The 23,563-nt window shown below is 46.5% G+C and overlaps 2 protein-coding genes and 2 long non-coding RNA genes across 22 annotated transcripts in view; 2 read left to right on the top strand and 2 right to left on the bottom strand.

The window, feature by feature from the left end:
• Nucleotides 1-12,446, bottom strand: part of LIPE (lipase E, hormone sensitive type) — a 29,477-nt gene extending 17,031 nt beyond the window's left edge. For 9 of the 19 annotated variants that reach the window (XM_087876823.1, XM_087876819.1, XM_087876827.1 and 6 more), the window contains exon 1: nt 1,303-1,404. Coding sequence is in view for 4 of the 19 variants with exons in the window: in XM_087876828.1 (XP_087732954.1) it covers nt 12,249-12,336 (88 nt within the window). In the remaining 15 variants the exon portion in view is untranslated. Of the gene's footprint in view, nt 1-1,302; nt 1,405-6,551; nt 6,571-12,090 lie in introns of those variants that run through there. The other 10 variants (XM_087876817.1, XM_060693843.2, XM_087876826.1 and 7 more) reach the window with 6 other exon arrangements.
• Nucleotides 1,639-1,915, top strand: LOC132712436 (uncharacterized). The gene is made up of 2 exons (XR_009623093.2): nt 1,639-1,713; nt 1,841-1,915. It is a non-coding gene; the product is annotated as an uncharacterized LOC132712436 (long non-coding RNA).
• An 18-nt stretch (nt 12,447-12,464) lies between the features above and the next one.
• LOC148112349 (uncharacterized) lies at nt 12,465-17,747 on the top strand. The gene is made up of 2 exons (XR_015729524.1): nt 12,465-12,578; nt 17,143-17,747. It is a non-coding gene; the product is annotated as an uncharacterized LOC148112349 (long non-coding RNA).
• On the bottom strand, nt 17,685-23,252 carry LOC148112348 (uncharacterized). The gene is made up of 4 exons (XM_087876816.1): nt 22,886-23,252; nt 21,361-21,444; nt 19,510-19,587; nt 17,685-17,947 (listed from the first exon to the last, which is right to left on the bottom strand). Exons 1-4 carry the CDS (start codon nt 22,950-22,952, stop codon nt 17,829-17,831), a joined length of 348 nt encoding a protein of 115 aa, XP_087732942.1. The 5' UTR covers nt 22,953-23,252; the 3' UTR covers nt 17,685-17,828.
• Between the last annotated feature and the right edge of the window lie 311 nt (nt 23,253-23,563).

Genomic DNA, 23,563 nt, shown 5'->3' with positions numbered 1-23,563 from the left:
TGGCTCCACGTGTCACCTGTGGGACACGTGCCATAGGTTCGCCATCACGGCTTTATACAGTGGACCGAATGCAGGTAGTCCTCGACTTATGTCCACAACGGAGCCCTAAATTTCTGTTGCTAAGTAAAACATTCGTTAAAGCGAATTTGGGGTCAACTGTACAACTTTTCTTGCCACGGTTGTTAAGGGAAGCGTTGCAATTGCGCATTTAGTCACACGGTTGCTAAGTGAATCTGGCTTCCCCATGGACTTTGCTCGTCAGAAGGTCGCAAAAGGGGATTGCGTGACCCTGGGATGCTGCGGCCATCTTAAATATATGAACCAGTTGTCAAGCATCCGAATTCTGGTCCCCTGATCGAGCAACGGTTGTACGTGTGAAAACCATTCATAAGTAAGTCACTTTTTTCCGTGCCTTTGTAACTTGGAATGGTCGCTAAGCGAACTGTTCTTAAGTCGAGGACTACCACATGGCTTTTGACCAGAGCAAATAACTATTTTGGTTTGGAAAAAGATCCTGAAGGATTATTTTAATTCATTGGGTTTTCAATCAAAAAGATCCCCATGGGGATCGTCTCGACATAAAGTATACAGAATAATAGAGTTGGAAGAAACCTGAGAGATCTTCTAGTCCAGGGGTGGGCAAATGTGTCTCTTTTACAACCTGTGGACTTCAACTCCCAGAATTCCTGAGACACCTTGGCTGTCTCAAGAATTCTGGGAATGGAAGTCCACAGGTTGTAAAAGAGACACATTTGCCCACCCCTGTTCTAGTCCAACCCCCGGAGGGCCTCCGGAAGGGGGGGGTAGGCCGTTTTCGCCCTCCCCAGGCTCCAGAGGCTTTTCTAAGAGCCTGGGGAGTGTGAAAAATGGGCCTACCGGGTCCACTGTGCCATCATGTGCTAAAAGTGGGGGGGGGCACATTGAATTATGGGTGTGGGCCAACACATGGGCGACCTCGCCACGCTCCCCCCGCTTTTGCCACACGATGGCAAAAACATTAGCCATCACTACACTAGTCTAAACACACTACGGCCTCACACAGAGGTGGGATTCAGCCGGTTCAGGCAAACTGGTAGTGCCGTCCTATTTAAGCACGTTTTTGAGGTCGGGCGCATGGGCCGGAAGTGGTGCGTGTGAACGAAGCATGCACACGCGCGCTCACATTTGCGAACCAGTAGAGAAAGGAAGTGAGTACCACCCCAAACTCAGAAGGTGTGTTGGCCTTAAATAGGCAAGACAGGCCGTTTACTTGGGATCTTCTGGGGGGGGAAAAAAAAATAAGATTATGCTTTCTTCTCCCACCTTCCCAATTTCTCACGCGGGCCTATATATCAGCAGCTGGAATGCCGAATGTTCGGTGTTCACTTCCTTCCTTCGGCGTTGCAGTGTGTGTGTAAACCCTGCCATTAAAAAAAAAAAAAAAACCCCTCACACAGCCAGTCATCCAGGAATGGGTGCGATTGTGATGTCAGAGGTGTCGGCCAATCACCGCCGTGTACAGCCAGGTTCTGTCACACCCTACCAGGTGTGAAAATGTCACAATTCATGAATGAAAGGGGATGAGCCAACTATCGGACCATCCTTCTCCGCTGAAAGCGGCCGCAGCCAGACGAGCCAATGAGCAGGTTACAACACCGTCCCGTAACACAAAGCTCCAGATCGCCGATTCCTCCGAGCAAGAGACAGTTATATAAGCCTTGCGTAATGCAACAGGTGTGTGTTTTAACCCTAGCGCAACCTGTGAAATTCACCAAAGGCAGGTTGCCCTTTGAGAGGCACGCTGGGGTACCGTCAGGGTATCAAGTCTTCATCGCTGTTTACGATTACTCTTAATTAGCAGATGTGCCAGAAAGATATCTTGGTGCAACTTGTGCTGTGTGGGTGAACAAATAAAGAGGACTTATCTACAGAGAAAGCGTCGCACGCATCACGTCGGCTTCCCCAGCGATGAAAAGCCATAGGTGCTGAATTCCAAACCCCAGTAAGGAGCGCATATAACTAGAGAGCCACTTTGGTGTAGTGGTTAAGGCACCAGGCTAGAAAGTGGGAGACGGTGAGTTCTAGTCTTGCCTTAGGCATGGAAGCCAGCTGGGTGACTTTGGGCCAACCACCAGGAGACGGTGAGTTCTAGTCCCACCTTAGGCATGAAAGCCAGTTGGGTGTGACCTTAGGCCAACTACCAGGAGATGGTGAGTTCTAGTACCGTTTTAGGCATGAAAGCCAGTTGGCTGTGACCTTAGGCCAACTACCAGGAGATGGTGAGTTCTAGTTCCGTTTTAGGCATGAAGGCCAGCTGGGTGACTTTGGGCCAACCACCAGGGGACTGTGAGTTCTAGTCCCACCATAGGCATGAAAGCCAGCTGGGTGACTTTGGGCCAACCACCAGGAGATGGTGAGTTCTAGTTCCGTCTTAGGCATGAAAGCCAGCTGGGAGACTTTGGGCCAACCACTAGGAGACGGTGAATTCTAGTTCCATTTTAGGCATGAAAGCCAGCTGGGTGACTTTGGGCCAACCACCAGGAGACGGTGAGTTCTAGTCCCATTTTAGGCATGAAAGCCAGGTGGAAGTGACCTTGGGCCAACCACCAGGAGATGGTGAGTTCTAATCTCACCTTAGACATGAAAGCCAGACTTTGGGTCAACCACCAGGAGATGGTGAGTTCTAGTTCCATCTTAGGCATGAAAGCCAGCTGGGTGACTTTGGGTCAATAACTAGGAGAGGGGGAGTTCTAGTCCTGCCTTAGGCATGAAAGCCTGCTAGAGGGACTTTAAAGCCAGTCCCCCTCTCTCGGCCCAATCTACCTCACGGGGTTGTTGCTATGGAGAAAAGAGGAGGAGAGTAGGGTGTGTGGGATATATTCGCTGCCTTGAGTCATTTGTAAAAATAATAATAAAAGGCGGGATATAAACAAACAAAGCCATAATGATGTATATTCTTCCTGGAAGGGACGCAACATATTTGAGTGTTTAAGGTTCTGCAACCTTAAACACTCAAAGAGCCATTTGGACCCGTTTCCCCCAGAAAAGAAAACACCGGGAGTCACAAAACCCTTCCCGTGCCTGACTATTTTTTGAGCAGCCACAAAACTAGCACATGTAGTTGAATTAAACGTTCTGTTTTTCTTCTGAAACTTTTCTTTTCTTGGATTTCTCCATGGTTGGCCTACCAGGGAGTTGAAAAGCTCAATAAATTGTGTTCTGGCGGGGTGTCGCACATTGCCGGTTGCGACACATATTTTGAATGACAAAGGGTGTGGGGAATATTGTGGGGGGGAATTTTCTTTGCAAAACTTTTCAATAAAAAAAAGAAAGAATCCGGAGAACAACACGAAATCCCAAGCGGACATTCCAACCCGCATGGAGAAATAACAGAACAACAAGGGACCTTGGAAGGGATCTTGGAGGTCAACTAGTCCACCCCCTTTCTCAAGCAGGAGACCCTCTAAAATTTCAGACAGATCCAATCTCTACTTTAAAAAAAAAAAAAACACCTCCAAGCTTGCAGCACTTGGGAGGCAAGTCGTTTGGCTGATTAATCGTTCTTAAGGACCCCCCCCCCACTTTTGTTCCCAGAAAATTACCATCACTGCCCCGAACTGCCACATCCACGGGGACGGATTCCGCCGGTGCCTGGCAGTTCCTTCCCCAGACGTGGAATTTGGTATGGGGCTGAGTCACTCCTTTGGCAGCTGGAAGAAAATAACAGCATTCTCGAGGAATTGGGGGGAAAACTCAGCTGGCGGGGGTGGATTAGGGCAGGGGCCGTAAACAGCAAAGGGGGCAGTGGGGGAGAGGGCAAGGAACCGACGGATAAGGAGAAGGCTCAATAGCTTGGAGGGTGTGGGGGGGGGGGGAAAGAGAAACAAACGGAGTTGGGAAACCTACAGAACGCAGAAGTTAAGTCAATCCTTCCCCCGGTCCTCAAAGCCTGGGACCCCTTTGCCCTTTGACCTCTGCTGCCGAGAAGGGAAGGAAGGAAAGAAGCAAAGCAAACAAGGGCAAGATCGGGCAAACAATAGGATACGGGGTAACCCTGGACTTACAACCATTTGTTTAACTGACCATTCGAAGTTACAACAGGACGGAAGAGAAATCCTTACGACCGTTTTTTTTCACGCTGACGGCCAATAAAGGGGGGATGTTTGCAGCTCAGAGTTGGCGTGAGAGGTCCTTGGTGCTCTCTGAGTTTGGTGGGTTTTCTCGCAGGCGTTGCATCGCCCAACTAGGTAACGTCATCGATGTTGGAATGGAGTGGGGTTTGAGGAGAGGATGACGAGGAGGAAGACGAGGAGGAAGAGGAGGACGAGGAGGAAGACAAGGAGGAAGAGGAGGAGGAGGAGGAGGAGGAGGAGGAAGACAAGGAGGAAGAGGAGGAGGAGGAGGAGGAAGACGAGGAGGACGAGGAGGAAGACAAGGAGGAAGAGGACGAGGACGAGGAGGAAGACGAGGAGGACGAGGAGGAAGACGAGGAGGACGAGGAGGAAGAGGAGGAAGAGGAGGAAGATGAGGAGGATGAGGAGGAAGACAAGGAGGAAGAGGAGGAAGACGAGGAGGACGAGGAGGAAGACAAGGAGGAAGAGGAGGACTATAGGTCCTTTGTGCTCTCTGAGCTTCGTGGTTTTCTTGCAGGCGTTGCATCGCCCAACTAGGCAACCTCATCAGTGCTGGTCTTAGCTTGTTCTAGCACTGATGAGGTTACCTAGTTGGGTAATGAAACGTCTGCAAGAACAACACCAAGCTCAGAGAGCACCAAGGACCCCATAGTCATTCTCCTCCTCCTCCTCCACTCCCTTCTAGCACTGATGACGTTACCAAGTTGGGTAATGAAACATCTTCAAGAAAAGAACCAAGCTCAGAGAGCACCAAGGATCCCACGGTCCCCCTCCTTCCTTCCTCCTAGCACTGATGATGTTACCTATTTGGGTAATGAAACATCAGCAAGAACACCACCAAGCTCAGAGAGAGCACCGAGGACCCCATACCAGTGGTGAAATCCTGTTGGTTCTGTCCGGCTCGCACGAACCGGTAGCGGCGGCGGTGTGTGGTTCGGCGAACTGGTAGCGGTAGCAGCACACGGCTCCACTCACCTGCCTGGACATCGTTACTTCCTGGTTTTAACCAGGAAATAACCTGTTTTTGATCCTCTGTGCATGCTGGAGAAGGCTTTGCGCATGCACAGAGGGTCAAAAATTGGATGTGATGATGGTACGCGCGCACTTCCGAACCGATAGGGAAGGTAAGTAGATTTCATCCCAGCTCCATACTTACGACCGTTGCAGCATCCTCATGATCATGTGATCAGAATTCAGACACTTGGCAACTGACTCCTATTTATGACAGGTTGCAACATCCTGGTGTGTTATGTCCAGGGTGGATAAAAATCAATGATTTTTTTAAAAAAATTTAAAAAAAAATCAGATTTTTTTGATTTAAATCTGATTTTTTTGAATTAAATCGGATTTTTATCGAATTTATTTTAATAAAAAACTTTGGGGGTAAAAATCTATCGTAAGATCGTTTTCTATTTAAGATACATAAATAATTTAGTTTATTCAGCATGAAACGGAGCTTAGTTATGGAGCAGGAGGCTGTGTATTCTGCAACACTGGGACTATCGGTGAGTCAACAGTGGGTCAAAGGAGGAGCAGAGATGACAGCTGCTCTTTAAAAATTATGATTTAAATCGAGTGGATTTAAATCAAGCCTTTTTACTAGTGATTTAAATCATGATTTAAATCGTGATTTAAATCAACTCGATTTAAATCAAATCCACCCTGGTTATGTCTGTGTGTGTGACATAATCACCTTCTGTGGTTTTCAGCCGAGCCAAATCAATAAGAGAAGCCAGATTCACTTACTTAACAACCGGGCTTAGTAACTGAACAGCAGCAGTGCCTCCCTTCAAAAAACGACGGCAAGAGAGGTCACGGAAAGTGGGGCAAACCTCACTTAAGTCTTGCTTAGCCACAGAGATGTTTGGGCTCAATTTCGGTCGTAAGTCTAGGACCACCTGTATTTTGGGTCAGGGATCAAGGCGCCGTGTTCAGATCCAGCCAGTCGCGGGCTCGGAGAGGGGACATTCTGTGCCTTTCCTTCGAAGCTTCCCAAAGAGAGCCTTGGTAGTACAGTGGTCTAAAGCACCCTGTTATTAAAACCAGCTGCTTGCAATTACTGCAAGTTCGAATCTCCCCAGGCTCAAGGTTGACTCAGCCTTCCATCCTTTCTAAGGTAGGTAAATTGAGGATCCGGATTGTGGGGGCAATAAGCTGACTTTGTATAAATATACAAAAGGATGAAGGCTATTGCTTAGCGCATTGTAAGCCGCCCTGAGTCTCCGGAGAAGGGCGGCATATAAATCAAATTAAAAACAAAAAAATTCTTTGCCTCCCCATCCTTCCCCATTCCGGGCCTGGTGAAAACAAGGCAAAAGAGCATCAGCCTCTCCTATGTCTCAGCCTGTTTTTCTTTAATCGCCGGCTTTAATTAAGAGGCCCCAGATGGCAAAGGAGATGCCCACGAGGCCAGCTGTACCAGGCACACAGCGTACAAACCTTCCTTTGTGGTTGCCAGCTGGGGTACTAGCCTCCATTCCTCCACCTCCCCGTGGGACTCGCAGAAAAACAAGGCGTACGTCGGAGCCAAGATTTCCCTAGAAAGGGGAACATTGCAGCATGCCGGCTTCCCTCTTTGAAAATGTAGCACCTGGGCAAAAATCAATAAATCGACGGAGCAGGTAACTTTAGCGGCATCTGAGAGCGAGTGCAGCTTACCCAATACGCATTTAAACCAGTCCATAACTCTACAGCGGAGAAGCACACGACGCAATGGCAGGAAGCTTGCAAAAACCCAAGGGGCGGACAGCAAAAACAACAAAAAAAAAGGAATGAAAGCTTGCAACAGCACCTTTGCCAATTGCCAGGTCGAATTGCAAATTGAAAACAGAAACACAAACAAGGTCTCCAGCCCACACGGGTGATGACAAGAGGAATGACAAGTGAAAAACTAATGTTGAAGGAAGCTGGCACCATTGCGAGTTTTCCCCACCCTGTTTTTTTCAGCACCGGTGCCAATTTTTGCTCTGGGATAGAGTGCTTATAACTGCTCATATTCCAAAATGTGGGTTATTTTATTTTATTTATTTATTTATTTTCATATTTGTATACCCCCCTACTCCCGAAGGACTCAGGGCGGTGAACAGCCATAATAAATACAAATACATATAGAAGTTAAAAACTATTAAGAAACAGATTAAGTAATTTAGGCTCAAAGATTAAAAACATCCAAATTTATCTAAAGAGGTTTAAAACCCAATTTAAAAGCCAATTAAAAAGGGAGAGTTAGGCCAGACCAGCTTGTTGGAATAGAAATGTTTTCAGGGCACGGCGGAATATGCGTAAATCTTGGATGTTTCGTAACTCCGGGGGAAGCCCGTTCCAGATGGTAGGTGTTATGATAGAGCAAGGGTCTGCAGACTTGGGGACTTCAACTCCCAGAATTCCCCCGCCAGCCATGCTGCGAGGTGAAGTCCCCAAATCTTAAAATTGCCACGTTTACAGACTCCCCTGATATAGATGAAGTCTCCAGGAAGTAAGGTTCTACATTTAGGCAAGAAAAACAAAATGCACAGGTAGAGTATATGTGGTAACTCGCTCAATAGTAGCAACTGTGAGAGGGATCTTGGAGTCCTAGTGGACAACCATTGAAACAGGAGCCAGCCATGTGCAGCAGCTGCCAAAAAAGCCAACACAGTTCTGGGCTGCATAAACAGGGATAGAATCAAGATCACGTGAAGTGTTAATACCACTTTATAAGGCCTTGGTAAGGCCACACTTGGAATACGGCATCCAGTTTTGGTCGCCACGATGTAGAAAAGATGTGGAGACTCTAGAAAGAGTGCAGAGAAGAGCAGCAAAGACGATGAGGGGACTGGAGGCTAAAACCTATGAAGAACGGTTGCAGGAACTGGGTATGTCTAGTTTGATGAAAAGAAGGACCAGGGGAGATGATAGCAGTGTCCTAATATCTCAGGGGGTGCCACAAAGAAGAGGGAGTCAAGCTTCCTCTCCAAAGCAGAGCTCACCAACCTTTCGTACCGCAGGGACCACTAATTTCATAATTTTAAATCCCACAGACCACTAATATGAATTTTTTAAAAAATAGTATTTAGGGCAAATGCAAATAATTTTTCTATGGACCACCAAAATTTTCTCACGGACCACCAGTTGGTGACTGCTGCTCCAAAGCACCTGAAGGCAGGACAAGAAGCAATGGGTAGAAACTAATGAAGGAGAGAAGCAACTTAGAACTAAGGAGAAATTTCCTGATAGAACAATTAATCAGTGGAACAACTTGCCTCCAGAAGTTGTGAATGCTCCAACACTGGAAGTTTTTAAGAAGATGTTGGATAACCATTTGTCTGAAGTGGTGTAGGGTTTCCTACCTAAGCAGGAGGTTGGACTAGAAGACCTCCAAGGTCCCTTCCAACTCTGTTATTCTATTCTATTCTAAGTTAAGACATCATTGAAAGGCTTAGAGAAAGGCATTCTTCTGAATTTTGACAGAGAGAGAAAATATACCAGATTATCTCTCGCATTCTGTCGGGGGCAGCAAGGATGTGAAAACCCGACTCATTAAATAGCAGTACGAAGTTACGCTAGGATGGAGTAACAGAGTTTGTGGCAATCTTGATGTATTTGCAGGTTTGGCATCCAAAGACAGTAGCAATTTCTGAAGGAACAACAAAATGCTTCATCCTTACACCTCAGAAGAGGATATATAATAATGTAGAAAGACTGACTTCTCTCCCAGCTAATAATTTCATCCGAAAGCATATGAACTCAGAAGGAGTATCGCTGTTGGTAAAACAAGATTAAAAGAAATGTTGTGGTTACTTGATTTAGGAATATTTCTGTTATGCAATTGAGTTATTTGTCTGGCAATTATTTCTTGCGTAAGTAGACAATTTTCTTGCTCAAAATCAGTTAACAGATAGCTTGGCTAATAAATTTTGTTTATAAGCCAACGAAGCAACCAACAAGGAATTCAGAAAAAGTTGGGGAAAAGAAGAAAAGAAGAAAAGAAAAAAAGTGCGGGGGCTTCTTTCCCCCACTCCTATTCCTTCCCTTAATTTCCCATTTCTATTTTTTTCCTTTGTTATTTTATATAATGAAATAGATATAATGAAATAAATATAATAAAGAAAAAAGAGGAATACAGCAAAAGTTGAGACTCTGAGGCAGTGTCATCCGACATCCATTTTTGTTCAAAATATTAAGAGCAAGTACGAAGGCATTCAAGAACATAGATGCTGCAACCCTGCAATATTTATGGTGCAATCCTATGTAGGGAAAAGTTCAATTAACTCAGATAGAGCTTGATCCAACTTAAGCATGATTACAGAGATCACCAAGAGCCTTGGTGGAGCAGCGGACTAAAGTGCTGTTAAAGTAGCACTTAGCTGCCAGCTGCCTGCAATTACTGCGAGTTCAAATCTCACCAGGCTCAAGGTTGACTCAGCCTTCCATCCTTCCGAGGTAGGTAAAATGAGGACCCGGATTGTGGGGGCAATAAGCTGACTTTGTATAAAAAAGAACACCGCTTTGGGGGGGGGGGGGGCAAAAGCCCTACTAAGCAGGTATATACAAAAGTATGAAGGCTATTGCTTAAATAAGTAAGTAAGTAAGTAAATAAGTAAGTATTCTGGGTGGAAAATTGAGAAAGCAACTTATCCTCTAAGTAACGTGTAACTACTTTGGGAGTTAAACCCCATTTCACAATTTGAAGGTTTTAACGTAACGATCCTAAACTTCTTAGAGGTGCTTTCAAAAAGCAATTGGACTTTCTTGATTCCCCCCCCCCCATCCCCCTTCTGAAGAAGCTCCTTGAAGGAGAAGCAAAATGTTTTCAAGAAAGTCCAGTTGCCTTTTGAAATAGAAAAAAGCACTTTTGGGAAAACTGTGACCTGGATGATTGAGAATCTCCGCAGACAATCCTAAATCTCAACATTACGTTGTAAAATGCACACACAATCTCTCTGGATTTTCAAATGGATGCAGCTGATATCTGAATTTCCAGAAAGACACGTGGCCAAAAAAAAAACACCCTTTCCCAGGAGCTATAATTGCATGGAATTTCCTTTTGTGTTTCTTGATGGGCTTTTTAAAAAAATGTTTGATGGCTTTATTTTTGGTATTGCTTTTGGTATCCCACCTACAATCTGTTTTTGTTGGGTCAGCTACAACTATTGTAAAATAAGCACAGAAATCACACAGAGCAGCGCTAAATATCACCCACCAATTCTTAGCACATTAAAAAAAAAAAATCTGTCCTCTTTCCTCATATTTTATAAGTCAGTGGCCAACTTTCAGAAGCCTTCAAACTACCCACGTCACTCGATGCAGCCTGAAAGAAAAACTCACTGATTTATACATAAACTGGTAAGCTATATTTGTGGTGGCCTTCAGGGATCTTTCCAGTTAAGTAATTTTGACAGCTATGATCCCACTGCCTTTGTTGGTGCAGCTCCGTCATGATAAAACGTTGGTCCAGTTACACAGCCTCAGTAATTGGCAAGGATGATGGGATCTGGGACCCAAAACATCAAAACAGCCAGCTGATGTCTGCAAGGAGGTAGAAATCCTTCCATTCCCCACCATCCAGTCAGAGCTGAAGAAGATGCTTGAGTGAGAAACAAAATGTCTTCAAAGAAAAACCAGAAAGTCCAGTTGCCTCTTGAAAAAAAGGTCGTTTGGGACAACTGTGACCTGGATGACTGAGAATCTCCATAGCCAGCCAGCTGATGTATTACAGGATGAATGTCTCAAATCATTTACATCAGTGTTTCTCAACTTGGGGCATTTTAAGATGTGCGGACTTCCCAGAATTCCTCAGCCAAGCATTTGAAAAAAACTGATTTACACTCATTGACTCCAGATTTGCTAAGTCAAATTCCTAAAACAGGGGTCTGCAACCTTAACACTCAAAGAGCCATTTGGACGCGTTTCCCACAGAAAAGAAAACATAATAATAAAAGGCGGGATATAAACAAACAAAGCCATAATGATGTATATTCTTCCTGGAAGGGACGCAACATATATTACTTAACATAGGGTTCTGCAACCTTAAACACTCAAAGAGCCATTTGGACCCGTTTCCCACAGAAAAGAAAACACCGGGAGCCACAAAAATCCTCCCCGTGCCTGACTATTTCTTGAGCGGCCACAAAACTAGCGTATGTAGTTGAATTAAACGTTCTGTTTTCTTCTGAAACTTTTCTTTTCTTGGATTTATCCATGGTTGACGTACCCGGGGTTGAAAAGCTCAATAAATCGTGTGCCGGTAGGTGTCACACATTGGCACATATTTCGAGTGACAGGGAGCCGCAGCAGAGGGGTGAAAGAGCCACATGCGGCTCCAGAGCCACAGGTTGCTGACCCCCTGTCCTAGAAAGTTACGAACCGAGTCTGGTCCACCTTTGGAGGCATCATGTTGGGGAAAATGGACTTCCTGAATCAGCAGCCCTGGGCACCTTCTATCACAGGAGTGGTCAATTTTATGACCCCATAGACTTCAATTCCCAGAATTCCCGAGCCAGCATGGTTAGCTCGGGAATTCTGGGAATTGAAGTCCATACATTCCCATGCTAGAACCCCTGTTCTAGCCTCTACCTCTTTCTAGCAGGGCTCAGTGTCGGGGGGGGGGGGCCCAGATGTCCCTTGGATCCTTTAGATCACATCTCCCAGAATCCCTGCTGCTTGAAACTTTGCAAACTGGGGATTATGGGAGGTGTAGTCCAAAAATATCTGGAGAACCACCCCAAGAAGGTCAGCAGCGCGCATCTTCAGACCCTCTATGGGGTCTACCATGGATTTCCTCCCTCCAATTCTCCTTCCCCAAACTTGCTGTCCTAAAGAGGCTCATCTCCTTTCCATCTTCCATCTGCAATCAAACCCCCCCCAGGACCACAATTCCCAGAATCCCCCAGAAAAGTTCTTCGAAGGGCAAAAGAGTCATGCCAGGCTCACTTAAGCTAATAAACCTGCCTTGGTTTCGTTCCCCCACCCTCCCCTCCAAAGCCACTAGTTTCCATACTTCCTTGGAGGGGGTTCAGCTGTTAAAGTTTCCCCCCCCGCCTCATCAATGGAATCGTCCAATCCGCGGTCCATGGGCTCACAAGGCGGCCGGTCCCATTCCTTTTCTGGGGAGGTTTATGTCTGCTTGCCCGTCCCGCTCCTTCGCCTTCTACTCACCCAATGGGGCTGCCGTCCACTTCTGCCCACAGGTGGCCCCTTTACGGACCGGTTTCCGCCTTAACCCGAACATTCGGAAGCGCCACATGACAGCCGCGCACCAATGGGCGGAGGGCGGAGTCGCCGAGGGGGCCCCTTTGGAACGTCACCCCACCAGTTCCTTTGAAGACAGCGTTCTGAGCCCGCCCCCTCCTTTTTTTTTTTTGGGCCGCCGTTCTTAAAGGGGCCGCGCGCCCTCCGGCTTCTGCGGAGAAGAGGAAAGCGACCTGATGGATGCTTTAAAGTAAAACTCCGGGAATGAATTTTATTTGAGTTGACCGCCTATTTTATGTATGTATGTATGTATGTATATATGTATGTGTGTATGTATGTATGTATGTATGTCGGAATTATAATATTAAACAGTTAGGATAGGACACTGTTTTAAAACCTGGCCCATTTAAGATGGGTGGATTTCAATTCCCAGAATTCCAGGGGATTCTGGGAGTTGAAGTCCACCGAACGTAAAGCAAGTCGGCTGGGGGATTCTGGGAGTTGAAGTCCACCCAATGTAAAGCACACTAGCTGGGGGATTCTGGGAGTTGAAGTCCACCCAACTTAAAGCAAGATGGTTGGGGGATTCTGGGAGTTGAAGTCCACCGAATGTAAAGCAAGTCGGCTGGGGGATTCTGGGAGTTGAAGTCCACCCAACGTAAAGCAAGCTGGCGGGGGATTCTGGGAGTTGAAGTCCACCCAATTTAAAGCAAGATGGTTGGGGGATTCTGGGAGTTGAAGTCCACCCAACGTAAAGCAAGTCGGCTGGGGGATTCTGGGAGTTGAAGTCCACCCAACATAAAGCAAGCTGGCTGGGGGATTCTGGGAGTTGAAGTCCACCCAACATAAAGCAAGCTGGCGGGGGATTCTGGGAGTTGAAGTCCACCCAATTTAAAGCAAGATGGTTGGGGGATTCTGGGAGTTGAAGTCCACTCAACATAAAGCAAGCCGGCTGGGGGATTCTGGGAGTTGAAGTCCACCCAACGTAAAGCAAGCTGGCGGGGGATTCTGGGAGTTGAAGTCCACCCAATTTAAAGCAAGATGGTTGGGGGATTCTGGGAGTTGAAGTCCACCCAACGTAAAGCAAGTCGGCTGGGGGATTCTGGGAGTTGAAGTCCACCCAACGTAAAGCAAGCTGGCTGGGGGATTCTGGGAGTTGAAGTCCACCCAACATAAAGCAAGCTGGCTGGGGGATTCTGGGAGTTGAAGTCCACCCAACATAAAGCAAGTCGGCTGGGGGATTCTGGGAGTTGAAGTCCACCCAACATAAAGCAAGCTGGCTGGGGGATTCTGGGAGTTGAAGTCCACCCAACATAAAGCAAGCCGGCTGGGGGATTCTGGGAGTTGAAGTCCACCCAACGTAAAGCAAGCTGGCGGGGGATTCTGGGAGTTGAAGTCCACCCAATTTAAAGCAAGATGGTTGGGGGATTCTGGGAGTTGAAGTCCACCCAACTTAAAGCAAGATGGCTGGGGGATTCTGGGAGTTGAAGTCCACCCAACATACAGCAAGCTGGCAGGGGATTCTGGGAGTTGAAGTCCACCCAACGTACAGCAAGCTGGCAGGGGATTCTGGGAGTTGAAGTCCACCCAACTTAAAGCAAGATGGCTGGGGGATTCTGGGAGTTGAAGTCCACCCAACGTACAGCAAGCTGGCAGGGGATTCTGGGAGTTGAAGTCCACCCAATTGAAAACAACCTGGCTGGGGAATTCCTAGAGTTGAAGTCCATCCAACTTAAAGCAAGCTGGCTGGGGGATTCTGGGAGCAGAAGTTCACTGATACGAAGCTGCCAAGTTTGGAAAACCTTGGGTTATAAAACGGTAACATTGCAACTTTCCTCAGGGATTTTGGGCTGCAAATAATCAGAACTAGCATATTTTCTGTCTAATCAAATTTAAAAAAAAAAAAACAGAAGCTTTTGTGAGCTCCAGCTCATGGAACCTTTTACTTTTTAAATAAAGTTTAATAAAATAATTGAAATTAAATAAGTAGTTTAATATGGGCTAGTCGGAAAAGGTGCAACAACTAGACCACTGATTTTGTTGTTGTTGTTGTTACCAAAGACTAACACAAACTTCCTCTCGGCTTGGTTTCTCACAACATGCTAAAGCTTGTTATGGAGTGTAAAATGCTGTATGTAAATAAATCAACCATTTTCTGGTTTATCATGGCCATCTAGCTTCTATACGGCTTTCTTGGCAGTGAGAGGTTATATTTTGTAATGTAAAAAAAAACCCGAGATTGTATCCTTGGCTTTTGTGGGAATGCAGGGAGGAAAGAAGAATTAGCCTATGGTGTCCACCTACACACAGGAAAAGGAAAAAAAGACAATAAGCATCAAACCGGTTTTTAATGCATCTGTTTTCAAAAGAACCCATGTGCCACATCCAGGCAAAAAATGCTTCTTGAAGATCCCATCGATTTCCAAGTGTCTTCCTTGGTTTTTCATGAAGCGTCTAGCTCAGGGGTCTGCAACCTTAAATACTCAAAGAGCCATTTGGACCCGTTTCCCACAGAAAAGAAAACAGCGGGAGCCACAAAACCTGGGTGGGCGTGGCCAACTCGATGTCACTCACTTCCACCAGTCACATGACTCCCCCTAGCCACGCCTACCCAGCCGGTCATTAGGGCAGAGAACCAGTTGTTAAAAAACACCGGGAACCACAAAATCCTTTTGACATCTCTCTCTCTCTCCCTCCCTCGCCCGTCTCTCCCTCTCTCTCTGTATCTCTCTATGTCTCTCTCTCTCCCACTCTCTCTGCATCTCTCTATGTCTCTCTCTCTCCCACTCTCTCTGTATTTCTCTATGTCTCTCTATCTCCCTCTCTCTCTGTATCTCTCTATGTCTCTCTCTCTCCCACTCTCTCTGTATCTCTCTATGTCTCTCTCTCTCCCTCTCTCTCTGTATCTCTCTCTATCTCTCTCTCTCCCTCTCTCTCTGTATCTCTCTATGTCTCTCTCTCTCCCACTCTCTCTGTATCTCTCTATGTCTCTCTCTCTCCCTCTCTCTCTGTATCTCTCTATGGCTCTCTCTCCCTCTCTCTCTGTATCTATGTCTCTCTCTCTCTCCCTCTCTCTGTATCTCTCTGTCTCTCTCTCTCCCACTCTCTCTGTATCTCTCTATGTCTGTCTCTCTCCCACTCTCTCTGTATCTCTCTATGTCTCTCTCTCTCCCTCTCTCTCTGTATCTCTCTATGTCTCTCTCTCTCCCTCTCTCTCTGTATCTCTCTCTGTATCTCTCTCTCTCTGCCCTGGCCGCTTCTCCATCTCCTGCCGTCACCCTTATCTTCTCAGGCCAGGCGAGGAGTAACTGGGAGGGGAGGGCAAGGGGCGGGGCCAGCCAGTGGTGGGATCACCCGACAGGGAGCCACAGCAGAGGGCCCAAAGAGCCGCATGTGGCTCTGGAGCCGCAGGTTGCCGACCCCTGGTCTAGCTGGAATTTTCTTTTCTTTACTGGTCATATTTGTCCAACGAGCTATAGAGCTTTTCTGTCCCAGCTTCCTAGTTCATTCCAGCCTTTGCTGTAAATCAGGATAAACGATAAGCCTGAGGGAAAGAGGCTTTGTGTATAAAAAGACATAATGAGGTTAAAGAAGGTAAAGGTGAATGGAAGGAAGTATCTCCAAATATAGTTGGAGGGAGACATCAGTATTCTTACCGACACGTTCTTTTCCTAAGGAGAGAACTAACCTAACTAATTAACTAACTAACTAACTAACTAACTAACTAACTAACTAACTAACTAATTAGAACGAAGGATAAATTTCCTGATAGTTAGAACAATTAACCAGTGGAACAGCTTGCTGCACGAGTCAAAAAGAGGGCTGTGAAAATATTTACAGACCCCTCGCATCCTGGACATCAACTGTTTCAACTCCTACCCTCAAAACGAGGCTACGGAGCACTGCACACCAGAACAACTAGACACAAGAACAGTTTTCCCCCGAACGCCATCACTCTGCTAAACAAATAATTCCCTCAACACTGTCAAACTATTCACTAAGTCTGCACTATTATTAATCTCATCGTTCTTATCAGCCATCTCCTTCCATTTATGACTGTATGGCTGTAACTTTGTTGCTTGTATCCTTACGATTTATATTGATTGTTTCCTAGTATGATTTGATTGCTTATTTGTACCCTATGACTATCATTAAGTGTTGTATCTTATGATTCTTAACGAATGTATCTTGTCTTTTTATGTACACTGAGAGCGTATGCACCAAAGACAAATTCCTTGTGTGTCCAATCACACTTGGCCAATAAAAAATTCTATTCTATTCTATTGAGGTGGCTGAGCCAGCTTATAACTTCGTTTTGCCAGAAATCCTGGCAGTTAATCCCGTGTTTTTGTACTAGGCTCAGATGTACCTTCAGCACCCATGACCGAAATGACTGAAATCCCTCTCGGATTAGCTATTACTATCACTCATTTCCTCCCACTTATGTCTGTATGAATGTAACTTTGTTGCTTGTATCCTTACGATTTATATTGATTGTTTCCTAGTATGATTTGATTGCTTATTTGTACCCTATGACTATCATTAAGTGTTGTACCTTATGATTCTTAACGAATGTATCTTGTCTTTTTATGTACACTGAGAGCGTATGCACCAAAGACAAATTCCTTGTGTGTCCAATCACACTTGGCCAATAAAGAATTCTTATCTTATCTTATCTTATCTTATCTTATCTTATCTTATCGTATCTTATCGTATCGTATCTTATCTTATCTTATCTTATCTTATCTTATCTTATCTTATCTTATCGTATCGTATCGTATCGTATCGTATCGTATCTTATCTTATCTTATCTTATCTTATCTTATCTTATCTTATCTTATCTTATCTTATCTTATCACAGTCTTCCAATATTTGAGGGGCTGCCACAAAGAAGAGGAAATCAAGCTGTTCTCCAAAGCCCCTGAGGGCAGGACAAGAATGGACGGAAACGAATCAAGGAGAGAAACAACTTAGAACTGAGGAGAAATTTCCTGACAGAACAAATCAGTGGAACTTCTAAAACTTGCCTTTTAGAAGTTGTGGGTGCTTTAATACTGGAGGCTTTTGAGAAGTCACTTCTCGGAAATGATACAGGGTCTCCTGTTTGAGCAGGGGGTTGGACTAGAAGACCTCTAAGGTCCCTTCCGGCTCTACTATTCTATTCTGATTGTAGGTAGAAGACTACCTCCATCTTTCAGTTAGCATTTTGCAAAGGGTAGGCTAAAGACTTCCATCCCTTTTGGAAATGATATTCCCATTTCCTTTATTTTCTGCACCTCTCTGGGTTTTTACAAGGGATTGCAAAATGTGTGCAGCAGGAAGCGTGCCCGGCGTATAGCAAGTTCCATTGCTACTATTATTTGTCCACACAATCTTTACAGGCCATTCACTCCCACAAAGGCCTCAAGCTCGGAGCTTTATTTCCAAACAATCAAGCAGTTTCCTAGGGCAAACAATGATATTTTTTTTTAAAAAACGAGAAAGGCGCATAACCGAAGAATCAATATTGCGTCATGGATAATAAATCTCCTCGGGTCATGCCAAGAACTATAAGGGAACGTGGATCCCCTTAAAAGTGCAGTGCCTCAAAAACCTCCTGCATTTTGTCTTATGGAGCACATGTCGCTTGTTCTTGCGATGATGATGACGATGATGATTGCGATGTTCTGAAAGGGAACAGAGAAAAAATAAAATAAATTAGTGCATCTTTTGGTCGGTCAATTGAAGACTGAACAGTAGAAGATAATCCTCCACTTATGACCACAATTGAGTCGTATATTTCTGTTGCTAAGCGAGACCATTGATAAGGGAGCTTCGTCCCATTTTACGACCTTTCTCGCCACCGTTGTTAAGCGAACCACTGCAACTGTTAAGTTAGTAACGTGGTTGTTAAGGGAATCTGATTTCCCCATTGACTTTGCTTGTTGTTGTGGCTCCGCCAGCTGTCAGCAGAACTGGCGGTAGACTCGGACGATGAGGAGGTTGCGGAGGAACTTGGACCAGTGCTGGAGTCTGGGGGAGGCTCCGATGGATGCTCTCCGTCCGACGCAGAGATAGAGCCAGTCGGTCTACGGCGGTCGCAGTGTCCTGGGGGTCACATGATCCCTTTTTGCGACCTTCTCACCAGGAAAGTCAACGGGAAAGCCAAATTCACTTAACAACCGTGTTACTAAATTTATCAACTGCAGTGATTCACTTAACAAACGTGGCAAGAAAGGTCGTAAAACGAGGCAAAACTCACTTAACCGATGTCTCGCTTAGCCACAGCAATTTTGGGTTCAATTGTTGATGTTACTATCTGTACCATGTTTCCCAGTGGTGAAATCTAAAATTTGTTACTACCTGTTCTGTGGACGTGGCTTGGTGGTGGTGGTGGGGGGTTTAATGTGACTGGGTGGTCGTGGCCAATTTTTTTTTTTAACTTTTAAAACCATTTTTTAGACAACCTTTTCGGCGACGAGGTTGTAAAAAAATGCTTTCAAAAGGCTCTGACGATCCCAGCTGAGTTGCCTGATCGACAGAGACTTTTTTTCTTTTAAATGCCTCTGACGATCAGGCAACTCAGCTTGGATCATCAGAGGCATTTAAAAGAAAAAAAGCCTCTGATGATCGCGCGGTTCAGCTGGGCATGGCCGGGGTGGGGCAGGGATTTTTGCTACCGGTTCTCCAAACCACCCGCCTCCATCACTACCGGATCGGGTGATCCGGTCCGAACCGGGAGCATTTCACCCCTGATGTTTCCCCGAAAATAAGACCCTGTCTTATATTTTTTTGAACCCTGAAATAAGCGCTTGGCCTTATTTTCAGGGAGGTCTTATTATTTTTGGGGCACATGGAGCGAGACGGGGCTCCTCTTGCCGTCTTACCCGATTTCCAGCTCTGTCTCCCTAACCCTAACCAGAGGAAATGGCGGGGAGCGGCTGCACATGTGTTTAAATATTTTCAGGGAGGGCTTATTTTTTTGGGGGGGGTTATTTTAGCGCTTACGTTCAAAAGTCTGATTGAGCTTATTATCAGGGGATGTCTTATTTTCAGAGAAGCAGTATCTTGCACAATGAAAAGTGATTTTAATCGGCGGACAAAATTAAAATGAGCCAGTATTCTAGAAAAGTCCCGATGGGTGGTTTCTGATTTCTTCCTTTCATCCACGCCTAAGAAGATGCTACACCCATGGACCCATCTTCCTTTATGAGTTCCACATGAGTTACACCCAGGAGCATTTTCTTACCTGACAAACTACGTAAGCTGAATCCATCACAGGGACAGGCATGTTCATGTTTCTTTGGATGTTGGCGTTCATTTAAATCTAAAAGCAATTAGGAACCATCATTAGAAGGACGTCGGGGGTGGTGCGGTGGCGGTAGAGGTCTCACCTCACAATCAGGAGGCTGTGAGTTCGATCCTAGGTAGAGGCAGATCTTTCTCTCTCTGGGCACAATGAGAATATATCTGCTGAATAAAAACTCCGCATCGGCAACAAGAAGGGCATCCAGCCATTAAGTCACTCTGCTAGGTCCATTTAGTTGCCTAGACTCTTACTCCTCGAGGGATTATGGAGTCGTTAAAAGAAGATAATTAGAAAGATGTCAGGAAGAGAAAACATTGAGGTTCCTCATCCTGACCCACAGGTCCCTCCCTTGAAGAAATGCAACCCTCAAAGGAGAAACCATGATTAACAACATAGCTTGTTTGCTTTTGAGCAACAGGCACCTAAGAACAGAGAGAGAAAAAATGCAGAGACAACCCATGAACAAACAACCACACAATCTTGGCGCCGGAAGAACCTAAAGCAGTGATGATTAACCTTTTTGGTGCCGAGTGCCCAAAGCATGCGCGTGCCCAAATGCATGTGCGCGTGCCCGAACCCCTGTCGCCATGCATGCTCCCTGGCCTCCCCACATATGTTCCCTGTCCCCCCCATCCCCCATTTTGGCTTCCAGATTGGTGCAAGAGGCTTTCCAGTGTTCTGTCCCCATCTCACACACGCACACAAACAGACAGCTGGGGGTTAAATAAACTGGCAGACAACAAATTCTTTCGATAAAAGGATTGGCAGCAACCCAGTAGCTGCTTGCTAAGAACTTTACTCATAAACAAGATACACACAGTTCAAGAATTGTCAAGTCCAGTCCGTAATTAAATCCAAGGCAGATAACCTTGTTTCCAAAGATGCAATGTGACTCGATAGTAGTTAGTTTTGTCCGTCACAGAGTCTGAATGGCCACCTCACCCCCTTATATCCCCTGTGGGGTGTGGTCCAGTGACTCAGCTTAATCTCTGGCACGCCTCCTTTTCTGTTGCGTGCGCTTGTCTCTCCGACGCTGGCGTGGATCCAGCCAAGACTTATCCCCTTCACTGTCCGACTGTGAGGAGATACTTGGCTCCTGGCCAATCTCTTCTCCTACGGGAGACACCTGAGGCATTGCCAGAGAGGAGGGTCCTGGAGAGGAAGGCCTGGCCAACTCCTCTCCTTCATGTTCGGAGCCTTCTCCCTCTGATAAATCGGCCTCGGGGGTCGGAGCCAAAACATCCAGGCCCAAAACAGGGCGTGCACCCCCAAAATGCAATGCAAGCGCCCCTATGCATGCACCCCCTGGGCATGCACCCTGCCCCCATGTATGTATGCGTGCACCCCCACATGTGCCCTGCCCCACGTGCATGCACGGCACAGGCCCGAAGAGCTGCTGGCTGGCGAGAAGCGCATGTGCTTCAGTGGTGGGTTGCCCCCGGTTCGGACCGGTTCTATAGAACCGGTAATAAAACTGGTGGAAGGATCCGCCCACTGACCCTGACATTGTCAGAAGTTTCTGCACATGCGCAGAAGCAAGGCACATGCCCGAGTGAAGTGAGTTGCGCATGGGCGATCCCGTTGCGAACTGGTTGTAAAGGTAAATAGAATCCACTCCTGGCGCGCATGTGCAGTGCAGCTGGGCTGGGGCAACAGCTGGCGTGCCCACAGAGAGGGGTCTGCATGCCACCTGTAGCACGCGTGTCATAGGTTCGCTATCACAGACCTAAAGTAAACCCTCAGGTGAATTTTCTCCGAACTCCCCGATGGAGATCAAGAGATGAGACTCACCTGGACAAGGGCAGGACGGATGCCACAACTTGCTTCGTTTCGACCTGCTCAGCAAACTCTCTTGTCCTTCGCCGTAGCTTCCACCTGGACACCCCCCCCCCCAAAAGGAGAAAGATGGGATCAGGTTGGAAGGGGCTACGAGGGATGAAAGCAGCCACCGGATGTGGTTCAAGAAGCTATCGTGGACTTGGCGATCTTGGAGAAAGGATGACCAACTCTCCCCGCTCCCTTCAACCGAGGTAGGGGAGGTGGGTGCCCTTCTTTGGGTGTGTGTGGGGGGGTGATCTTCCCAGTTCGTCCCTCTTTCTTTCACACCATCCCACTGGGAACAGGTGAGAAAAAGAAAAGGAGGAGAACTATGGAGGAGTGCACCCCAAAATCTTTTATCTCCAGCTACCTAATTAAAAAATTATAATCCACTAAAAAAGTGTGATTTTTGGGGAGGGGGTTCCCCCTCCCTCCCTCTCTCCCTCCCTCCCTCCTTCTCTTTCTTTCTCCCCTCCCCTTCCTTCCTCCCTTCCCACTTTCCCTCCCTCCCTCCCTCCTGCCTTCTCTTTCTTTCTCCCCTCCCCTCCCTCCCTTCCTTCCTCCCTCCCTCCCTCCTTCTCTTTCTTTCTCCCCTCCCCTCCCCTCCCCTTCCTTCCTTCCTTCCTTCCTCCCTTCCCACCTTCCCTCCCTCCCTCCCTCCTGCCTTCTCTTTCTTTCTCCCCTCCCCTCCCTCCATTCCTTCCTTCCTTCCTCCCTCCCTCCTTCCCTCTCTCCCTCCTTCTCTTTCTTTCTCTCCTTCCTTCCTCCCTTTCTTTCTCTCCTTCGTTCCTTCCCTCCCACCTTCTCTTTCTTTCTCCCCTCCCCTTCCTTCCTTCCTCCCTCCCTTCCCCCCTTTCCTCCCTCCCTCCCTCCCGCCTTCTCTTTCTTTCTCCCCTCCCCTCCCTCCCTCCTTCCGTTCCTTCCTTCCTCCCTCCCTCCTTTCCTCCCTCCTTCTCTTTCTTTCTCTCCTTCCTTCCTTCCTTCCTTCCTTCCTCCCTTCCTCCCTTCCTCCCTTCCTGATCCTTGGTTGAAGATCCGTGAGAAGACTTATGTAATCTTCTCACATAGGTTGAACCAGCTCCACTACAAACTCAATGACTTTGTACGATACATTAAACTTAAGGAGTGGTTATTTTTTTCCTGGGCGTTGTATGATTCTGAGTACCATAACTTAATAACATTTAGTGCAGGGGTGAGTTTCTACCGGTTCGCCCCAGTTCAGGCTGTTTACCCGCCTGGACGTCATCCAGCATAGCTGGCTGGAGAATTCTGGGGGTTGAAGTCCACAAGTCTTAAAGCTGCCAAGTGTGAAGACCTCTGCCCTACACCGTTTCTGCCAGAGGGCAGCACAGTCTCTTCTTGAAAGCTTCCACCTTAACGACCAGCTTAACGGTGTTGAGGGAACATTGCTTGTCCAGCACAGATCCAGGGATCTTCCTCCCCTTCCTCTCCTTTCTTCTCATGCAACAATCTAATAACCCTCTCCAAACCCTCTTACCTGTTTCTGAGCGACAAAGCAAGCCAACAGAGAGCGCTAACATCAGAAAGATGAAGAATCGGTCCATTTCGAGAGCAACGTCCTCGGCGTTCTCGATCAATGGCCGCTGCTTCCGCTAATAACTTTTCGTACTTGAACCAATCAACTTGTATTATATTTTTTTTGTTTGTTTGCATTTTTTCTCTCTCCTCCCAGCTAAGTAATATTTCTGGGAAAGGTTTCTGTAAAAGTAAGAAATCATATCGGGGCAATCCCCAAGACATTGTGCAAACTTTGTTTTTCCCTTCCTGTAATTCTACCTTAATATTTACTGATTTAGAGAGCTGCCAGGTAATTTCCTTCTGCAGCGATGAGAGACCGAGAGAACAAAAAAAAAAAAATTAAATCGATGTGGTTTTTGGAGAGTTGTGGTTGGCAAGGATCCAAATGCACAGGTATTAGAATAGGTGGGCCCTTGCTCAACGGTAAGATAGGTAGTCCCTGACTTACAATCAATGGTGGGTTTCACATTTTTTTACTACCTACACTGTGGGTGTGGCTTGATGGGCGTGGCAGGGGAAGGATACTGTAAGATCTCCATTCCCACCCCACTCCAGGGAAAGGATACTGTAAAATACAGAGCCTTGGTAGTACAGTGGTCTAAAGCACCCTGTTATTAAGAACAGCTGCCTGCAGTTA

The sequence above is a fragment of the Pantherophis guttatus genome, chromosome 10 (genome assembly GCF_059756535.1).
Source record: "Pantherophis guttatus breed Tessera chromosome 10, ASM5975653v1, whole genome shotgun sequence".
In the NCBI taxonomy this organism is placed as follows: Eukaryota; Metazoa; Chordata; class Lepidosauria; order Squamata; family Colubridae; genus Pantherophis; species Pantherophis guttatus.
The sequence above is the reverse complement of the archived record's forward strand: the minus strand, read 5'-3'. Positions and strand labels throughout refer to the sequence as shown.

What these genes read in the sequence shown, in the direction of transcription:
- LOC148112348 (XM_087876816.1), bottom strand. Translation starts at nt 22,952, where the DNA reads ATGGACCGATTCTTCATCTTTCTGATGTTAGCGCTCTCTGTTGGCTTG. An exon ending in GCTTTGTCGCTCAGAAACAG is followed by an intron (nt 21,445 to 22,885) that starts GTAAGAGGGTTT and finishes GGGGGTGTCCAG; the next exon opens with GTGGAAGCTACGGCGAAGGA. An exon ending in TCCGTCCTGCCCTTGTCCAG is followed by an intron (nt 19,588 to 21,360) that starts GTGAGTCTCATC and finishes AATTGCTTTTAG; the next exon opens with ATTTAAATGAACGCCAACAT.